General features: G+C 43.5%; 1 protein-coding gene across 16 annotated transcripts in view; it reads right to left on the bottom strand.

Annotated features, from left to right (window-relative positions):
- KDM2B (lysine demethylase 2B) overlaps window positions 1–18010 on the bottom strand; it is a 118890-nt gene that overhangs the window by 34883 nt on the left and 65997 nt on the right. For 13 of the 16 annotated variants that reach the window (XM_026018762.2, XM_026018766.2, XM_026018764.2 and 10 more), the window contains one exon: window positions 12094–12180. The exons of the other annotated variants lie outside the window; for them this stretch is intronic. In XM_026018762.2, the coding sequence (XP_025874547.1) occupies window positions 12094–12180 (87 nt within the window). The remainder of the gene's footprint in view (window positions 1–12093; window positions 12181–18010) is intronic. 16 annotated transcript variants of the gene reach the window in all.

Here is an 18010-nt window from a genome sequence, read left to right as displayed (position 1 = left end):
CAGCAGGCCAATTTGCCTCGAAAAGCCCCCCTGATCTATGAAAATCCATGTGTATCATGACACTCAACATAGAAAAAGCCTGACAAGCTTATCTGTCACCATTTGAAGTGGCCATTAAACCAACTTCTTACTTTGAAAATTGGTATTTAAAAGGAAAAGAATTGAGCACGCATAGTGTCTTTTCAGGAGGAACTGTGTTTAAGGGTAGCCCCAACTGATGAGGGAAAGCTCTGCAAAAACAAAAACAAAAACAAAAACAAAACAAAACAAAACTTAGTGATGTAAGCCAATTATTTCTCAATAATACTGGGGGGTGGGGTGGGGAATGCCAGCTAATTCACAAGGGAGGGATGATAAACTTTAAAGCTTTATTTTCATCTCCTGATAGAATTATTGATACGGGAAAGAATGACTAGCTGGTACTGAAACCATCAGTGAATGATGGAGGAAAGCAGCAAAGCAGAGGTCAATGTTTCCCCTTCCAGATTATTCTCTGGAGGAAAGAAGGACAAACCTAACTGAAAAATGGGGTATCAGACAACCGTCATCTTAATCCACAACCCATGATATTGAATTTTAACCAAGCCTTTAGATCTAATTTCCAGTGTACAGAAATTACAAAAGATAGGGAGAAAGCTACATGATACCACAAGGAAGCAATCAGACAAATGCTTATAGTGGGATATTCTGCAAGACACATGGTTCTGTCTTCTCTACAAATCAATGTCTTGAGAAAGGTCTCGATTGAAAGAGAATTAAAAACAGATTTAATGTACGGTTCTGGATGGGAGCCTGGTTTGGATAAAGCATCTGCAAAGGATAATTTGGGAAATCTCAATATGACCAGGCATTAGGTGATATTAAGAAATTGTAAATTTGGGTACATGTAATCACATGATTTCAGCTGTGTAGAAAAACACTATTCTTTTTCAAAGATGCAATTAAGTACTAAGTATTTAGGGGCAGAATGTCATGATGCCCATAACTTTCTATAGAATATTTCACCATAAAAATAAAGTGAGCTAAAAAGAAATAACACCCATCACTTCACACCCATTGGACAGCTATTATCAAAACCAGAAAGCTACAACTGTCAACTCCACAAGGATGTGGAGACACGGGAACCCTTTGTGTACCCTTGGTAAGAGTATAAATTGATGCAGCTGCTATGGAAAATGGTATGGCAGTTCTGCAAAAATTAAACATACAATTACCATATGACCCAGCAATTCCAGTTCTGGGTGTACATCTAAAAGAACTGAAAGTAAGGACTCAAAAAGATGTTTATACATCCATGTTCATAGCAGCATTATTCACAGTAATCAAAAGTGGAAGCAACACAAGTGTCCATGGGTGGATGAGTAAATAAAATACTGTTCAGCGTGAAAGAGGAGGGAGACTCTAATACCTCTACAATATGGATGAACCTTGAGGACATTATGCTGAATGAAATAAACCAGTCACAAAAGGGCAAATGCTATCTGGTTCCACTAACATGAGGTACCTAGAATTCATAGAAACGGTAAGTAGAAGGGTAGTTGCCAGGGGCAAGGGGAGGAGGAACAGGGACTTTTTGTTTTAAGGGCTCTAAAGTTTTACTTGCAGATGGCAAAAAAAGCACTGGCAATGGACAGGGCTGAGGGTTGCATAACAATGTGGATATACTTAATGCCACTGAGCTGTATACCCAAAAAAGGTTAAAACGGTCAATTTAATGTTATATATGTTTTCCCACAATTAAAAAAAGTATGAGGGCACCTGGGTGGCTCAGTGGTTGAGCATCTCCTTTGTTGTGATCCTGGTGCCCTGGGATGGATTCCTGCATCGGGTTCCCCACGGGGAGCCTGCTTCTCCCTCTGCCTATGTCTCTGCCTCTCTCTGTCTCTCATGAATACAGGATTTAAATTATTTTTAAAGTATGATAAAAATCAAAGAAAAAGAAATAAAAAACACCCTCTCCCAGAAGAACAGGTCAATCAATATGGAATACTCAAACCAATGATCCACTCCATGGTAGCATCCTGTCCCATAAACACTAACCAAGACAGAAATGAATCTATATGATCTCAACTCCTTCAAAGTGTTTTTGCTGTTTAGTTATCTACATGCATTGGTAGAGAAGGTCAGTGGTTTAGAGCAAGTTTTACTACAGCGTTCACTTCTTGCCTACCTTCCGCCTGTATAATTACACACAGTTGCCCTCATCCCAACAAATGCACTTGCTCTTGTCACCTTTATAACAAAAAGCAAAGTTAAACAATGCACATATTTAAACTGTATTCACCTACTTGTGCTCTTTTCCCCCCCTCTAGATCACCCAAATTTGGAGAACGTATTACCTGACAACATCATTTGGTAGCATACACATCCATCCTTCTAACAAAGCCAAATTACAGAGTCGGGGTGGGGAGAGAATAAAAGAGCATGACAATTTATTCTTCATGTCAATGATCAAGTATCCTCCTTTAAAATGGGAAATATAGGATGACATTCGACAAAAAGAAAAGTCTGAAGGATAGGCCATTGTTCCCGAAATAAAACCATGATAATGGCAGGCAATCACTTACAGTGCCTGCCTGGCTTTCTAATTACCCCACCGAAGGCAGGAGCCTGCAATATTTCAGTTGCTTTCCAAGAATTTGTCTTTGGCATTATTAACACAGACAGCTGAGCAGGTTATCAGGCTAAGAAAGAAATCCTTGGTGCAGACTTTAATTACAGGTTATTTCAGCTGAACGCTGACTTAAAAGTTCCAATAAAGCGAATCTAAAATGACATAGATGTTGGCTGAGAAATTCCAGGTGATTTCTAAGTCCGGTGGGATAAAGGAGGATGCTTAAATCTGAGGGACAAAAGGGTCCAAGAGCACCCAGGAGCCCTGAACATTCCATTTAGCATTCTTTCGACAGTTAGCTGGGACTGGGACATAGCAGTTACATTAAGGAGAGATCCACATTCTCACCAAAGAGACGCGGGTAAAAGAAAGCCAGCCAAGAGCCTGAAATGGATTGAGTCCAATTTTATCTTTTAGAAAAGCTGGGAAAACCTTGTGATTGAGTTCATTCATTCAACAAACATTTCCTGGGCCCTTGCTATCTAGGAGCAATCGTGCATAATAGGATACAACAATGGGGAAGGAAATATTAATAAGATGAGCTCCAGTTTCAAGAAGCCAGTGGAAGCCACAAAATGCAGAGTAGAATGTAGATGTCCAATGGAAAGAAAGACGGGGGAAGTATAGCCGTCAGGATCTTGGCAGGCAACGGATGGCACCCTGGCAGCCGCACACCAGGTCATGGAGGAGAGTTTAACAGAGACTCAATTTACAGAGCGTAAGTAGGGTTAGGGAAACCTACAAGGCTCAGTGTTACACCCTGAGTCTGGTGACAGCCACAAGCCATTACCTCCCTTTGGCTGATGGGCTACAGGATGGACCAGTCACTGGAAATGCCGAAAGAAAACTGGAGAAGGCCACAAAATAGGAATCGTGGCCTTCAAAAGAAAGAAACAGACAACCTGCCATGATCCCACGAGGTATCCCAAATACCCCAACCTCTTTCTCCTCCCACATTCTCATCTCCTGCTGGTCACTTCTCTTTGGCTGAGCCAAATTAGAAGCCAGAGAGACAAGAAAGCCCTTTGGTGCAGCCCACGGAATAGGCCAACAGGCCAGAGAAGGCTGAAGTGGGGGGCTCTGGAGATACAACTATCCAGCTGAACATCCAGCCCGGGAAGCTTCCTGGTGAAAAGGGGGCTTGGTTGGGCTTAGAGGTGGAAATGTTATGGATGGGGGAAATAAGAAGGGCATTTCTAGAAGGGGAGTAGCAAGAGCAAAGACCAAGTAATTGGAAAATATGGAGTCATTCAGTTCCCCTGCAATGTTGAGCAGATGAGAGAAAATCTTAAAGATTTTAAGGTAGAACCACAGCTGAAGACTTGGGCACTCCAGGCCAGGTCAAGGATCTGGGACACGATTCAAAGAAGATGGAGATCTAGTGAAGGCTCAGCTCAAGTTTACAGTCTGAATTGTATCTGCCCCAAAATTCATATAGTGAGGTACTATCCACCCCTTACCCTGGGACCTCAGAATGTGATACAGGGTCTTTACCAAAGTGATTTGATTAAAATGGGGCTATTAGGGCCCTAATTCAGTAATGACTGGTGTCCTTATAGAAAGGCAATTTAGACCTGGGCATGTACAGAGCCGAGAAAGAATGTGAAGACATGGGGAGAAGTCAGAACTCTTACCTACAAAAAGCCAGCAGGTAAAGTCACAGTTCTGTCCTTTCTAGGTCTCATGTGTGGTATGAGTCTAGAAACTTCTACCGTCTGTTTGGGTTCACTCCACCAAAAAGCCCTCCATTCCACTCCACCATCAGAGGGCTCTGATGGATCCTTGTCAGTTGGCTCACCAGAAGGTACCACATCATATAGGTTCAGCCACTAACAAATTTGGAAATGGAGCTCATAAAAGTTGGTCCAGAGACCTGGGTCCCAGCTTCACTGTTGATGGTTTTCTTTGAGTTGGATCTTGCTGTTTACTGATGTTGTATACAGCACTTTTCAGAGTAAGCAGGCCACATCTGTGGGTATTCTTTGATCACAGGTTTTTTTGCTGCGCTCCTGGGAACCTGTTGGACTAATGACTCAGCTGTCACTGAGGAAAACCGTCGAGATTCCAAGCGAGGGCCCCAGATTGTTTTTCCCTTGGTTTCCCTCACTGTATCCTCCCCACCATCCACTTGCTTCTCTTGTCTTTCTTTGCACTGCTAGTGCCAGCGCTCCCACTGCTGGCCTCCTCCCTGCCTGTGGGCATTACACATGCCCACTCTCAGAGGCTGCTCTCCTCTGGACTTTACCTGCTCTCAGGAAGCTGGAAGGACTAGATACCCCCAACTCCTACCCTGGCCCAGGAGCAAAGCCTGTGGCCTCAGCAGCTTCAAACCCTCAGGGGCACAGTCCAAGGCAATGGTCACCACAACAACTAGGACTCCATTTGGGGGAGAGAGGAAGAGATGCAGGAGGAGAAGCACTTTCTTGAACCAGTCATTTCCATTCAGCCATGACTACTTTGGGGAGGTGAAGCCATGAGGATCTTTGCTTGAGATTAAGTTTTTGCACCAGCCAACAATAACTGAAGGATGGGAAATGTCTCTCAACTATTCACCCCCCCCTCCCCTGCTCCAGTCCCTTCCTTCTGCATCCTCTATTTCTTAGAGAGCATCGCCTTCTGAGAGGGCAGATTCAGGGTCGTCCTTTACTTGTAAGCCACAATTATAAAAAATTACAATAGCTATCACTGACTAATGGCCTACTATTGAGGTCTTTTAGAGACAGCATCTCACAGCAACTCTGCAGGAAAGGCATTATGAGCCCTTTTTACAAAAGAGTAAACTGAGGCTCAGATGTGCCCACAGCCACACAGCTAGTTTGTGGCAAAGCCAGGGTTCAATCCCCAGGTGCGTCTGAACCCAGAGCCCACCCTAGTCATGCATGAGAGTTACCCAACAAATGTCAAGAAAGTGTAGACTCCTGGGCCCCACACCAAACCTATTAAATCTCAGTGTCCCAGACCAGGCTCAGGAAGCTGTATTTTATTTTTTAGACAAGTTCCCCAGGTAAAGCTAATGCCACTGGCCTGAGGACCGGCTCTCATCAGACCACGATGCCTTTCTGGGAAACTACCTGGGCCCAAGAAGGCAACAATAAAAGGTCTTCATTACCGTCATCCTCCTCCTCCTCTTCCTCAACCTAATTACTCCAGGGGTGACAGGAATTGAGACCAGAGCAGAGAAAGAACAGGAAGTACATGGGGCCTCTTTTTAGTGAATTATGTGCCTCTCCTTCAGGTAAAGGCTGTGTGTCACTCCAAAGGGACCCCACACTTTTCAGGCCTTCCAGATCTAAATGAGCAACTGCAGAGGAAGGGGAAGAGAGACAGAGTAAGTAGAACGAAGGGTAACACACACATCAGGGGTGCGTGTGTGTGTGTGTGTGTGTGTGTGTGTGTCACTTCCTGCTGTGGTTCCTGTGTGCCCCATAATGTCCCTGAAAGGAAGCTGATCCATTAACTGAGAAGGGCTGTCCCATGTCCCCCATCAGGGCACTTATTCATACATAGTTCAGCCTCTGCTCCTATTCTCCAGAAAAACTGCCAATAATTGAAATTCAAGTGGCAGCCCGGTTTGGCCCCTAGCGATAATGGATTAAGAATAAGAACAGGATGCATCGACAGGCTCACTTTTCCAGAGGCAGCTGTGGCTCAGTCTCCCACCTCCCTCCCCCCTGGTTTCCTCAATTTCCCTCTTTGTGAAAGAACCAGCAAGCTAGCCTTCTGGCTGGTGAGCAGAAGGTCAACTTGCTAATAAGGCTGAGGTCAGAGGTCGGGCCTCAAATAAGCTCAGTTCCCTTGGCTTGGTTCTAAGGTCACAGACAGGCCCCCCAAATCCTGCCACCTGGTCATAAAAGAAAGCAGCCAGAGTGTAGACAGATCAAAACAAATCTATCACCACTGGTGGAAAGAGCCAATTGGGTGAATGATGACGAATGGTGGTTCAGTAGCATCTTTGATTTGAAAGACGCGGCATCAGAAATGACCTCACAACACCTAATCAGTTCCAGAAAAGGACTTTGTTCTCCAGGAGGCAAGGTAGGAGATCAAAGCATTTCTTGCTCATCATCATTTAGCATTAATTACTTGTTAAGTAACCTGACCCAGACCCAGTACCGCTCCCTACCTCGCATCCTGACAGCCTCAACGAGCACCCTTGATCTTTCAACCCAACCCACATGAAATTGGGAGCAAGCCGACTGCAAACCTGGGAACAGAGAGACCCTGGGCGGCCCAGGCAGTCAGTCGTTCACTTAACTTCTCCTTTTCCTGTTAACTTTTTAACCCCACCAGCCAGGAAATGCTTACATATAACGGCATGCCCGCCCCCCCCCCACCACCACCACCACATTTCACTGAGTTCCTCAGATCTAGGGATTAAAGCCTCATTATTCACAAGCTGTGTGGCCCAAGGCATACCTGTGTCCCTCTCTGAGTTCCCAGTCTCAACTGCACCCGCAGAGATAACACTATCCACACTTCCCAGCATCGTTGTAAGGATCAAATAAGAGATTAAAAAGACATCTAAAGATTGATGCCTACATTGAGGAGGAGTACTCAGGGGGTTTTGGCTGTACCGGCAATAATTTATTTCTAGAGCTGAGTAGGGGGCCATGGTATACATTATTACATTATTTACATCTTTTTATGGCTCTAAAATAATGTACGGTAAACGCTATGAGTTGAATACTATCCCCCACCTCCCCACACATACCAAATTCTTACATGAAAGCCCTAACCCCCATACACCTCAGAATGTGAGTAGCTGGGGATAAAGTCTTTCAAGAAGTAACGAAGTTAGGGATGCCTGGGTGGTTCAGTGGTTGAGTGTCTGCCTTTGGCTCAGGTCGTGATACCGGGGTCCTGGGATCGAGTCCCACATCAGACTCCCTGCGGGGAGCCTGCTTCTCTTTCTGCCTATGTCTCTGCCTCTCTCTGTATCTCTCATGAATAAATAAATAAAATCTTAAAAGAAAAGAAGTAATGAAGTTAAAATGGGGTCATTAGGGTGGGTCCTGATTCAGCATGACTGGTGTCTTCTAAGAGGAGATTAGAACACAGACACACAGAGGACAAACCATGTGATGATACACAGAGACAACGGCTATCAACAAGCCCAGAAGACAGTCCCCAGAAGAAATAGATCATGCCAACTGACATCTTGTTCTCAGATCTCTGGCCTCCAGAACTATGAGAAAATGAACATCTGTCCTGGAAGCCACACACACAGTTTGTGGTACTTTGTGATGGCAGCCCTTGCAAAATCGGGATAAACTTAAATGAGTTTGAGAAATCCTAAAGCAAGCTGAAAAGAAAAAGACAGATGATAAGCACTGGCAAAGATGTAGGTATAAACTGAAACTCTCATACATTGCTGGTAGGAATGTAAAAGGATGCGGCTACCCTGGAAAAGTCAGGCCATTCCTCAAAAAACTAAACACAGGGTTACCACATGATTACTCAATTCCACTTCTTATGTGCCAACCCAAGAAATGAAAACACGTGTCCATATACATACTTGTGCACAAATGTCACAGCATCATTATTCACAACAGCCAAAAGGTAGGAACAGCCCAAATGTCCATCAGCTAGTGAATGGATAAATGAAGTATGGTATATACACACAGTAGAATATTATTTGGTCATAAAAAGGAATGAAGGGCAGCCCGGGTGGCTCAGTGGTTTAGTGCCACCTTCAGCTCAGGGCATGATCCTGGAGACCCGGGATCAAGTCCCACATCGGGCTTCCTGCATGGAGCCTGCTTCTCTCTCTGCCTGTGTCTCTGCCTCTTTCTCTCTGTGTCTCTCATGAATAAATAAGTAAAATCTTTTTTAAAAATCAAAATTTAAAAATTTAAAAAATAAAAATAAAAACGAATGAAGTACTGACAGATGCTACAATGTGGATGAAGCTTAAAAATACTATACTAAGTGAAAGAAGCCAGTCACAAAAGGTCAGGTATTGGATAATTCCATTTATGTGAAATGTCCAGAACAGGCAAATCCATAGAGATAGAGAGATTAGTGGTTGCTGGGGACTGGCGGAAGGGGAAGATTTAGGGGTTGGGCGGGGGGGGGAACTGACACCTGATGGGATTTCTTTCAGAGGGTATGAAAATGTTCTAAAATTAGATTGTGGAATAGTTGCATAACTCTTTGAATATACTGAATATACTAAAAAGTGAGTTGTACACGTTAAGTGAGAGAACTTTATGGTAAGCAAATTATATTTGTTTTATTATAAGATGTCAAAAAAAAAAACCCACACTAGTATCCCCAAAGTATTGTGACATAGTGAATGCTCTCCTTTCACCCTTCACCAGCCTAAGGCTCCAGTCTATCCCCCTCTCCAGATTTGATGATACCAGCCATACGACCTTGTGTACAGACCAGTGCTTGTACACCAATCCTCCAGGAAAATCTTAGATAAGGGTTACTCCCCCCAGGAGCCTGCTTCCAATTTCCAGCCCTTTGAAGGAAGGAGGCAGAGACTTGATGATTTTTGGTTTGTTTTGTTTTTTAATGACTATAAGCCTCGGGGTACCTCGGTGGCTCAGTGGTTGAGGATCTGCCTTCAGCTCAGAGCATGATCCTAGGGTCCTGGGATCAAGTTCTACATCAAGCTCCCTGCAGGGAGCCTGCTTCTTTCCCTGCCTATTTCTCTGCCTCTCTCTCTGTGTCTCTCATGAATAGATAAATAAAATCTTAAAAAATAATAATAATAATGCCTATAGGCCTCTCCAGTATAAACTGGATGGTTTCAGGCACAGAGCACAGGACACATTGGTAGTAGATTTCCTCCAGAGAAGCACACTTGGACTCCTCCATTAATTCTGAGATTACAGTGGGTAGTGGCAAGTTGTTTTTTAAAAGCTTGTGTTCTGCAAACCCTGATCTCTCCCTCAGAGCATCTTCCCCTGAGAGGGAAGCAGGCAGTGAGGCAAAGCCACGGTTTCCTCTTCAGGTTCAGAGTAGTCATGGGGCCTGGCTGGGTTGCTGCAAGGTGCTATGTTTGCAAGTACAGTTTGTGGTCTCAGAAATGGCAGTTGTATTTATTGCCCATGTAGGGGAAAGCAAACATTAAAACCCCATATGCTCCTACAGATCGAGATTCAAAAGGTAGGAACTATGAAGGCAAATCCTTTTTTTGTTTCTATCATCACCTAAATTCCCACTAAGCTTCAAAGAGAATCAGAAGTAATAGGGATTCCTTCTCCCCAGCAATTCCACATTTAGGAATATACCCTGAGAAGATAATCAAACAAAGGTGGAAGGAATAACCCAGAACATCAATGTCCAACAGAAATATAAAGTGAGCCACACATGTACATTTACATTTTTTGTAGCCACATTTAAAAAGGCAAAAAGAAAAAGCTGAAATTAATATTCATAATCCATTTTGTCTAACCAATATATCCAAAATACTATCATTTCAACTAGAGTTGCCAGATGTAGCAAATAAAAATACAGTATACCCAGTTAAATTTCAGATGAACAGGGATCCCTGGGTGGCGCAGCGGTTTGGCGCTTGCCTTTGGCCCAGGGCGCGATCCTGGAGACCCGGGATCGAATCCCACATCAGGCTCCCGGTACATGGAGCCTGCTTCTCCCTCCGCCTGTGTCTCTGCCTCTCTCTCTCTCTCTGTGACTATCATAAATAAATAAAAAAATTTTAAAAAAAAATTTCAGATGAACAATGAATAATCTTTTTCAGTGTAAATGTATCCCATGTGATATGTGGGCTGTACTTATACTTAAAAGTTTTACTTGTTTACCTGAAATTCAAATTTAAATAGGCATCCTTTTTAAAATCCGACAACCTTAATTTCAACTGCAATCAATACAAAAAATTAATTAATGAGCGGGATGCATGGGTGGCTCAGTGGTTGAGTGTCTGCCTTTGGCCCAGGGCGTGATCCTGGGGTCCTGGGATAGAGTCCTGCATCAGGCTCCCTGCATGGTGCCTGCTTCCTCCTTTGTCTGTGTCTCTGCCTCTCTCTTTGTGTCTCTCATGAATAAATAAACAAAATTTTTCAAAAAGAATAATTAACAGGCAGCCTGGGGGGCTCAGCGGTTTAGCACCGCCTTCAGTCCAGGGTGTGATCCTGGAGACCAGGGATCGAGTCCCACATCAGGCTCCCCGCATGGAGCCTGATTCTCCCTCTGCCTGTGTCTCTACCTCTGTGTGTGTGTGTATCTCTCATGAGTAAATAAATAAAATCTTAAAAAGAAAAAAAGAATTAACAAGTAAAATTTTACAGTGTTCTTTGCAGTAAGGCTTTGAAACCTGCTGTGTATTTTATACTTCTGGCACATCTCAATTTGGGCTTGCCATATTTCAAGTGCTCAAAAGCCATAGAGCTAGCAGCTACCATTTTGGACAGCACAGATTTAGAATGTTCCTCTAAATGTTTCCCATGACAGAAAAAAAAAATCAGAAAAAACATCCATCAGTGAAGAGGCTGCTTAAGTTAAAACTAACATTTAAAGAGCACTCACTACTGGTCAGTCCTTGTCCTAAGAACTTTGCATGCATTGTTCTATTTTTTCTTTTCATAGTTAACCAGAAACAAATTCAACAATGCATTGTCTCATCTAGTGTCTCATCCAGTCACAACATTTGAAGTAGGTGCTACTATAGCCCTATTTTACAGACAAGGAAAGTAAGGTTCAGGAAGTTTCTATAACTTGCCTAAGAAAGTGGTGAGGCTAAGTGTGGACAAATGGATTGATACATACATGTCCCACCCTAGCATAGACTGTGGAAGAAGACTGGTTTTCTCTGGATAGTGGACTCGAGATGGATACTCGTTAACAGTTTAGTCTCTGCTGTCACATAAACTAGTCATCTTGCCCTCGGCTCTACCAAGAGCCCTCACAATTGATTTGACCTTTGCCAGCCTCAGTTTCCTTATCTGTAAAATGAGAATCGCAAGTGTCTGCCTCACAGGGTTATTGGAGTCTAAGAAAGATGAGGGATGCAGACAACGAGGTAAAGCCACCTGCTCCTGGTAAGTCCTCAGTGATGTTATTATCATTCTCCCCAGGGTCTTTGTACTTTCCTACTTGATTAGACATTTTCATGGTGAGCATCAATCAGTTTTAAAAGAGAAAAAAAGTTAACTTTCAAAAGAAAGGGAACAGCCCTTGACGCACCTGGAGGAAAAAGAGAAGGAAAGAAGAAAAGAAAGGAGAGGGAAGAAGGGATAGAAGTCACCTAAGGACAGGGAAAAGTGAGGCATCACTTGCCCCACAGTTTTCTGAGTGACCACCAGAGGGCACTGCCTGCAGTTTCCACAGATAGGGAAATCGATGCCTTTGAAAAAACAGAAACTTGGAATGGACAAATCACCAAAACCATTCATCTTAATTAGGATGCCTTCTGCCAGGAGTCTTCACTGCAAAGCTGCCAACATTCATCTTACAGAAGATGTGAAAGGCAGTGGGATTGGTATCCCAGCTGCGGGCGATCTGTGTCTTACCTTTGGAGTCTTCTTTGGCCAAGTGACTACAGGGACCCCAGTAATGGCCAGACTGGGGTCGTCATCCGCGTGCTCCTTCAGGACATTCTGTGGCCAAACAAAGGAGCCATATTAGCCCACAGTAGAGGGGAGGTCCCAGAAGGAGGCTAAGACCAAACCTAACCCAATAAAAGACAGAGCCCTCTGTAGAGTCAATCACCAAACACAGACTCAGTAGAAATCAAGTCACCGGGGTTCCTCAGAAGCCACAAGACATGCAATATCCTCCTTTCCAAAATTTTTTTTAAAAAGCATATCACACACCTCCTTATGACTACCATGAGTATATTGCTCACTGATCATATTTATGGTAACCAAACATTTGCCTAGAGCACCATGGACTCTCATGCATACAATCTCATTCAATCCTTACCAAGTACACTGGGAGTGCGCTGGGTGGTGCACTATAATGCCCTAAGGTACATAAACTCAACTATGTATGCAGAGAAACAAAAACCAAAACCAAACACAAGGTCTTGACGCCTGTGAGATCGCTTTTCTTCCATCGGCCAGCAAGCCGTGTTTCTTCTAATCTTGGCATGTAAAGACATGTCATTGTTTATTACAACATGGGCCATAAATACAAGTAGATCCTTCATCTGATTTAACCAAGGATGGAGTCATCTGACCAAATGCTGGCAGAAAAGTGGGCTGTGAGACATATTCCCAGATTGTGTGAGGGTCTTCCACATGGCACACTGTGTTCACATCTTTGTGGGTAGTTTGAAGACTTTTCAAGGGTAATTCTGACTTTACCAGATTTTGTCCTAACGTGGTGGCTCATTTTAGAACTTCATCCAGGTGTTGCTACTCCACTGAGTTGTCCTTTAGAGGTGAGGCAATCAAGGCTCAGAAAGACTCAAAGGACTTGGATCCTGGCCCAGACCAGGAAGATAGAGCCCCTGAACCCCACTCTCTGGCACCAGACTTCCCACCCCATGACCACTTCACACATGGGTTTTTTTTTTTTTATTGCATCCACAGTGTGCCATGAAAAAGCATTAAGGGATAGACAGATCTGCCACTGGGCTATCCTGACTTTGACCATTAATTTTTGGATTGCACAAAAACATTCCTGCAGGACCATCTAAAAACAGAAAAAGTTGCACAGTAGAACTTAATAGGAAGAGCAGAAGAGTTCAAAAGAGTAATGTAGGTAAAGATTATTTTAACTTAAAAAAGATTATTTTAACTCACTTTCCCCAATCTATTCACCGGAAATGAATCCAACTTACTTCTTATTTATTCTATTGTCTTAGTTTTCTCATCATCCTGTGGTTGCCACATTTTTCAAAATGTGCCTACTATGCCAAATCCACCTGCAGAACTTTCCTCTGCCCATGGGAGGTAGCAAATACGACAGTGATCAAGAGTCAAACTCGGGGCCGTCTGGGTTCAATTCTCAGTCCATATAGCTCTCTTCAAGTCCAGTATCAATGTCACTGATTTATAAATGCTGTTTATAAACGTCTCGGTTCACGGCTATATCCCTCATCTTGCACAATGACTAACCTACACTAAGCCTCAAGTAAATAACTTAAAAAAATAATAAAACCACAAATCCCCAAAGAGGGATTTTCTACAAAATCCTTGACCAGTATTCCTCAAATCTGTTAAAGTAAAAAAACAACAATCAAAAAAGGTCTGAGAAACCATCACAGCCAAGAGGAGCCCTAAGGAGACATGACAAATACACAGAGCTGTCATGGGTTGGGACCCTGAAATAGATATACAACACTTGGTAAAAACTCAGGAATTGTGAATAAACTCTAAACTTTAGTTAGTAGTAATAATGTATCAATGTTAGATTAATTGTAACCAATCTACTCCACTAATATACCATGTTAATCCTAGAGTAAACTGGGGCAGGGTGGGGGGTGGATAAGTGGAAACTCTCTGTAGTATCTGAATTTTCCTGTCCATCTAACACCATTCTGAAACGTAAAGTCCTATGATAAGAAGCAATTTTTTTTTTAAGTAGGCTCGAGCATGGAACCCAACGTGGGACTTGAACTCACGACCCCAAGATCAAGACCTGAGTGGAGATCAAGAGTCAGACATTCAACCGACTGAGCCACTCAGGCGCCCCCTAAAATGTCAATCAGACAGTAGTAACAGCTGCCATAAAGGACAATGGGATTATTAGGCTGCCAATTTTTCTAACATGGATGTAGCGTATTTAACAAGAAATAACAATATAAGGGAACCAAGAATATAAGCATGATTCAGCTCCAGTGTGGACCTCACATGGGGCATGAAAGATGCTATCGAATGTTTGGGGCAGTGGGAAGGATCCATGCCTGGGGGGAGGAGTGTTTCATCACTGACATTGTTTAGAATTGCCAATTCCCAGTGAGGATAAAAAGCAGATGAATTTATCAGTTTTGGTTTTGAATTAAATAGACAGGGGCATTGCACCCATTAGTACATGCACCCAAGTGAGCCATCCCACTTGGTCCACCACACAAGGTAGGTGGGACTGGCTAGGTGAGAAGTTAAGTGGAACCATCAGGAGGCAGACACCACATATGTTGTCAAATGAATATATGAAAGTAGGATGTAGTGAGTGCTTGCTCTGTGCTGGGCACCATGATAAAAACGCCATATCTACTATCTCATCCAACCCCCTTGACCACACTGTGAGATGGACCATCATCATTTCCAGATGAGAATACTGGGGCCTGGGGCGTGCGAGAACAGTCCAAGACCACTCAGCCGGTAGAGGGTGGAGACCCCGCCATTTCACAACCTGTGCTCTAACTCTGGTGTTACTCAACCTTAACCTTCAAGGAGAGAGGGGGCCACGTTCCTAGCATCCTAGCAACATGACTCACAACAGCCAAATGACACTTGAAAACAACCTAAGCGTCCATCAGTGTGGATGGATGAATAAATAATATGTGGTCTATGCACACAAGAGAATATGACTCTGCCCGAAAAAGGAAGGAAATCGTGACACATACTGTAATGTGGATGGACTGGAGGACATTCTGTTGAGTGAAATAAGCCAGACACAAAAGGCCAAATAGTGCATGATTCCACTTATAGGAGGTGCCTAATGTAGTCAGAGTCATACAAGCATAAAACAGAGTAGTGGCTGCCAGTGGCTGAGGGAGGGAGAAGCAGGGAGTTGCTTAATGCATGGTGGTGATGGCTGCACAACAGGGTGAATATACTTAATGCCACTGAACTCGGGCAGCCCCGGTGGCTCAGCGGTTTAGCACCGCCTTCAGTCCAGGGCCTGATCCTGGAGACCCGGGATCGAGTCCCACGTCAGGCTCCCTGAATGGAGCCTACTTCTCCCTCTGCCTGTGTCTCTGCCTCTCTCTCTCTCTCTTTCTCCTCTCTGTGTGTCTCTCATGAATAAATAAAATAAAATCTTTAAAAAAAAATGCCACTGAACTAGACACTTAAAAATGGTTAAAATAATAAATTATATGTTATGTATAATTGGCTACCATTTAAAAAAATTTTGTGTGTGTTTTATTTTTATTTAAGTAATCTCTACACCCAACATGGGACTATAACTCATGACCCTGAAATCAAGAGTCACAGGCTCTTCCAACTGAGCCAGCCAGGTGCCCTGCCCTTACCACAATTTTTTAAAAAGGGAGGAGAGAATGGAGCAAAGCAGTCTCTTTCTAAGGAATGGACTCAGAAATTCTAAAAATTACCCACAGGAGACCTAACATCTCACTAGTTAAGCCATTACTGTTATGCCTTTGACAACACTGATTCTAGAGTCTGAAGACCTGGGTTCAAGTTTTACAACTTGCAGACTATATGACCTTGAGGAAGCCACAGCTTAGAAGAGTGACATCACTAACCTTGACTTTACTCCATGAAGTGAGATGTGATTTTACTACCATTCTTTGGAGCATTTATTGGGTGCTTGCTCTGAACTAATTCCCTCTGTGGGATAGACCTGATTCCCTCCCTTTCACAAAAGCAGAAACTGAAGTGCAGAGGGGTTATTTGATTTGCCCAAGGTCACACATCTGGGTCTGGGAGGTGATAGATCCTGACACTGACCAGATCCATCTAACTATAAGCCCAGTTAGTAACACGGGGTGATAAAGCCTCAGTATACCATTCCAGCAACCTCTGGAGCTGATCTATACTCCATTATTAAAAAAATACAACACCTAGGAGACAATCTGGGCTCACATTCACCATTCAATTAACAAATACATAAGTGAGTCATCCTCGCCTATGCCTCGCAAGACAGAGAACTAATTCAGCCACTAACTCTACAAAGCATTTTTCAAAGTTTGCCCCAATCACAAAAGGGAAGACCCACGTGTGCCCAATGTGGGCTTGAATAAGCATAAAATTTTGTTGACATTTCATGGTTCTTAATAATCCACATGAATTTCACACCCTCTTCTACAATACATCAGGGTGTTGTTGTTGTTGTTGTTGTTGTTGTTGTTGTTTTAAAGATTCTAGGGATGCCTGGGTGGCTCAGTGGCTGAGCGCCTGCCTTCGGCCCAGGGCATGATCCTGGAGACCTGGGATCGAGTCCCACATCAGGCTCTCTGCATGGAGCCTGCTTCTCCCTCTGCCTGTGTCTCTGCCTCTCTCTCTCTCTCTCTCTCTCTCTCTCTCTCTCTCTGTGTGTGTCTCTCATGAATAAATAAATAAAATTAAAAAAGAAAAAGATTCTATTCATCTAATTATGAGAGACACACAGAGAGAGAGGCAGGCAGAGACACAGGCAGAGGGAGAAGCAGGCTCCATGCAGGGAGCCTGATGTGGGACTCGATCCCAGGTCTCCAGGATCACGCCCTGGGCCGAAGGCAGGCGCTCAGCCACTGAGCCACCCAGGCATGCAGGCCTAGTTTAAAAAGGGCAAATGCAGGACACCTGGGCAGCTCAGTCAGTTAAGTGTCTGCCTTTGGCTCAGGTCATGATCTTGAGGTCCTGGGATCAAGCCCTGCTTCAGGCTCCCTGCTCAGTGGGGAGCCTGCTTCTCCCTCTCCTTCTGCTGCTCCCTCTGCTTGTACTCTCATGGTGTCTTTCAAAGAAAGAAAGAAAATCTCTTAGAAAACAAATAAATAAAGGTAGCAAATGCTGCCTTCCAACCTACTAACCTTTTGTGGGAATGAAAGCTCCACCTAATCTCTGATTTTTCAGAAGAAATCAAAGATCCAGAGTTTTACTTTAAATTGCTTAAATATTCGCAACTGGTTGAAAAAATTCAAAAGCCAAAACCAAAACCAAACAAACCAACCAACCAAACAAACAAACAAAAAACAAAATGAAAATGAAAAAATGTGAGCCAAACAAACAGTATCTGTGGGCCAGTCTGGGTTACAGGCTACCAATATACAAGCGCTTCTCTGTGTAAGACTGAAAATAATGTCCACTCGCCTTGGTCTTCCTGGAGTTTCTGAACTGTCTCAAGATTTCCTGTCATTTCAATATCAGAGCTGGAGTCCATAACTCACAAGCAAGGTGAGGTCTCTGTGGAGGAATGTGGTTACAAAAAGCTATTTCTGAAGGTGTAAGTGTTGTGAATAATAAATATATTATTAATGATAAATAATAATTAAAAATTAATAGAGGGGTGCTTGGGTGGCTCAGTTGGCTAAGAGTCCAACTCTTGATCTCAGCTCAGTTCTTCTTGATCAGGTCATGAGTTTAAGCCCCGCATTGGGCTCCATGCCCAGCTTCCTTTTCACTTAAAAAAAGTCATTAAATAAATAAATAAAAATAATAATAATTAATAAATACCTCCCCAAGTACTCTGGAGTGGGCATCTCACACACACAATCCCCGCAGGCAGCAAATCCCCTCAATGGCCCGTGTTGGCCACCAGGAGGCGCTTACGGTTCTGTCGCACGGGGAAGTATTTGCATTTTTTGACATGCTACAA

This window comes from Vulpes vulpes, chromosome 10, assembly GCF_048418805.1.
Source record: "Vulpes vulpes isolate BD-2025 chromosome 10, VulVul3, whole genome shotgun sequence".
Lineage (NCBI taxonomy): Eukaryota > Metazoa > Chordata > Mammalia > Carnivora > Canidae > Vulpes > Vulpes vulpes.
The sequence above is the reverse complement of the archived record's forward strand: the minus strand, read 5'-3'. Positions and strand labels throughout refer to the sequence as shown.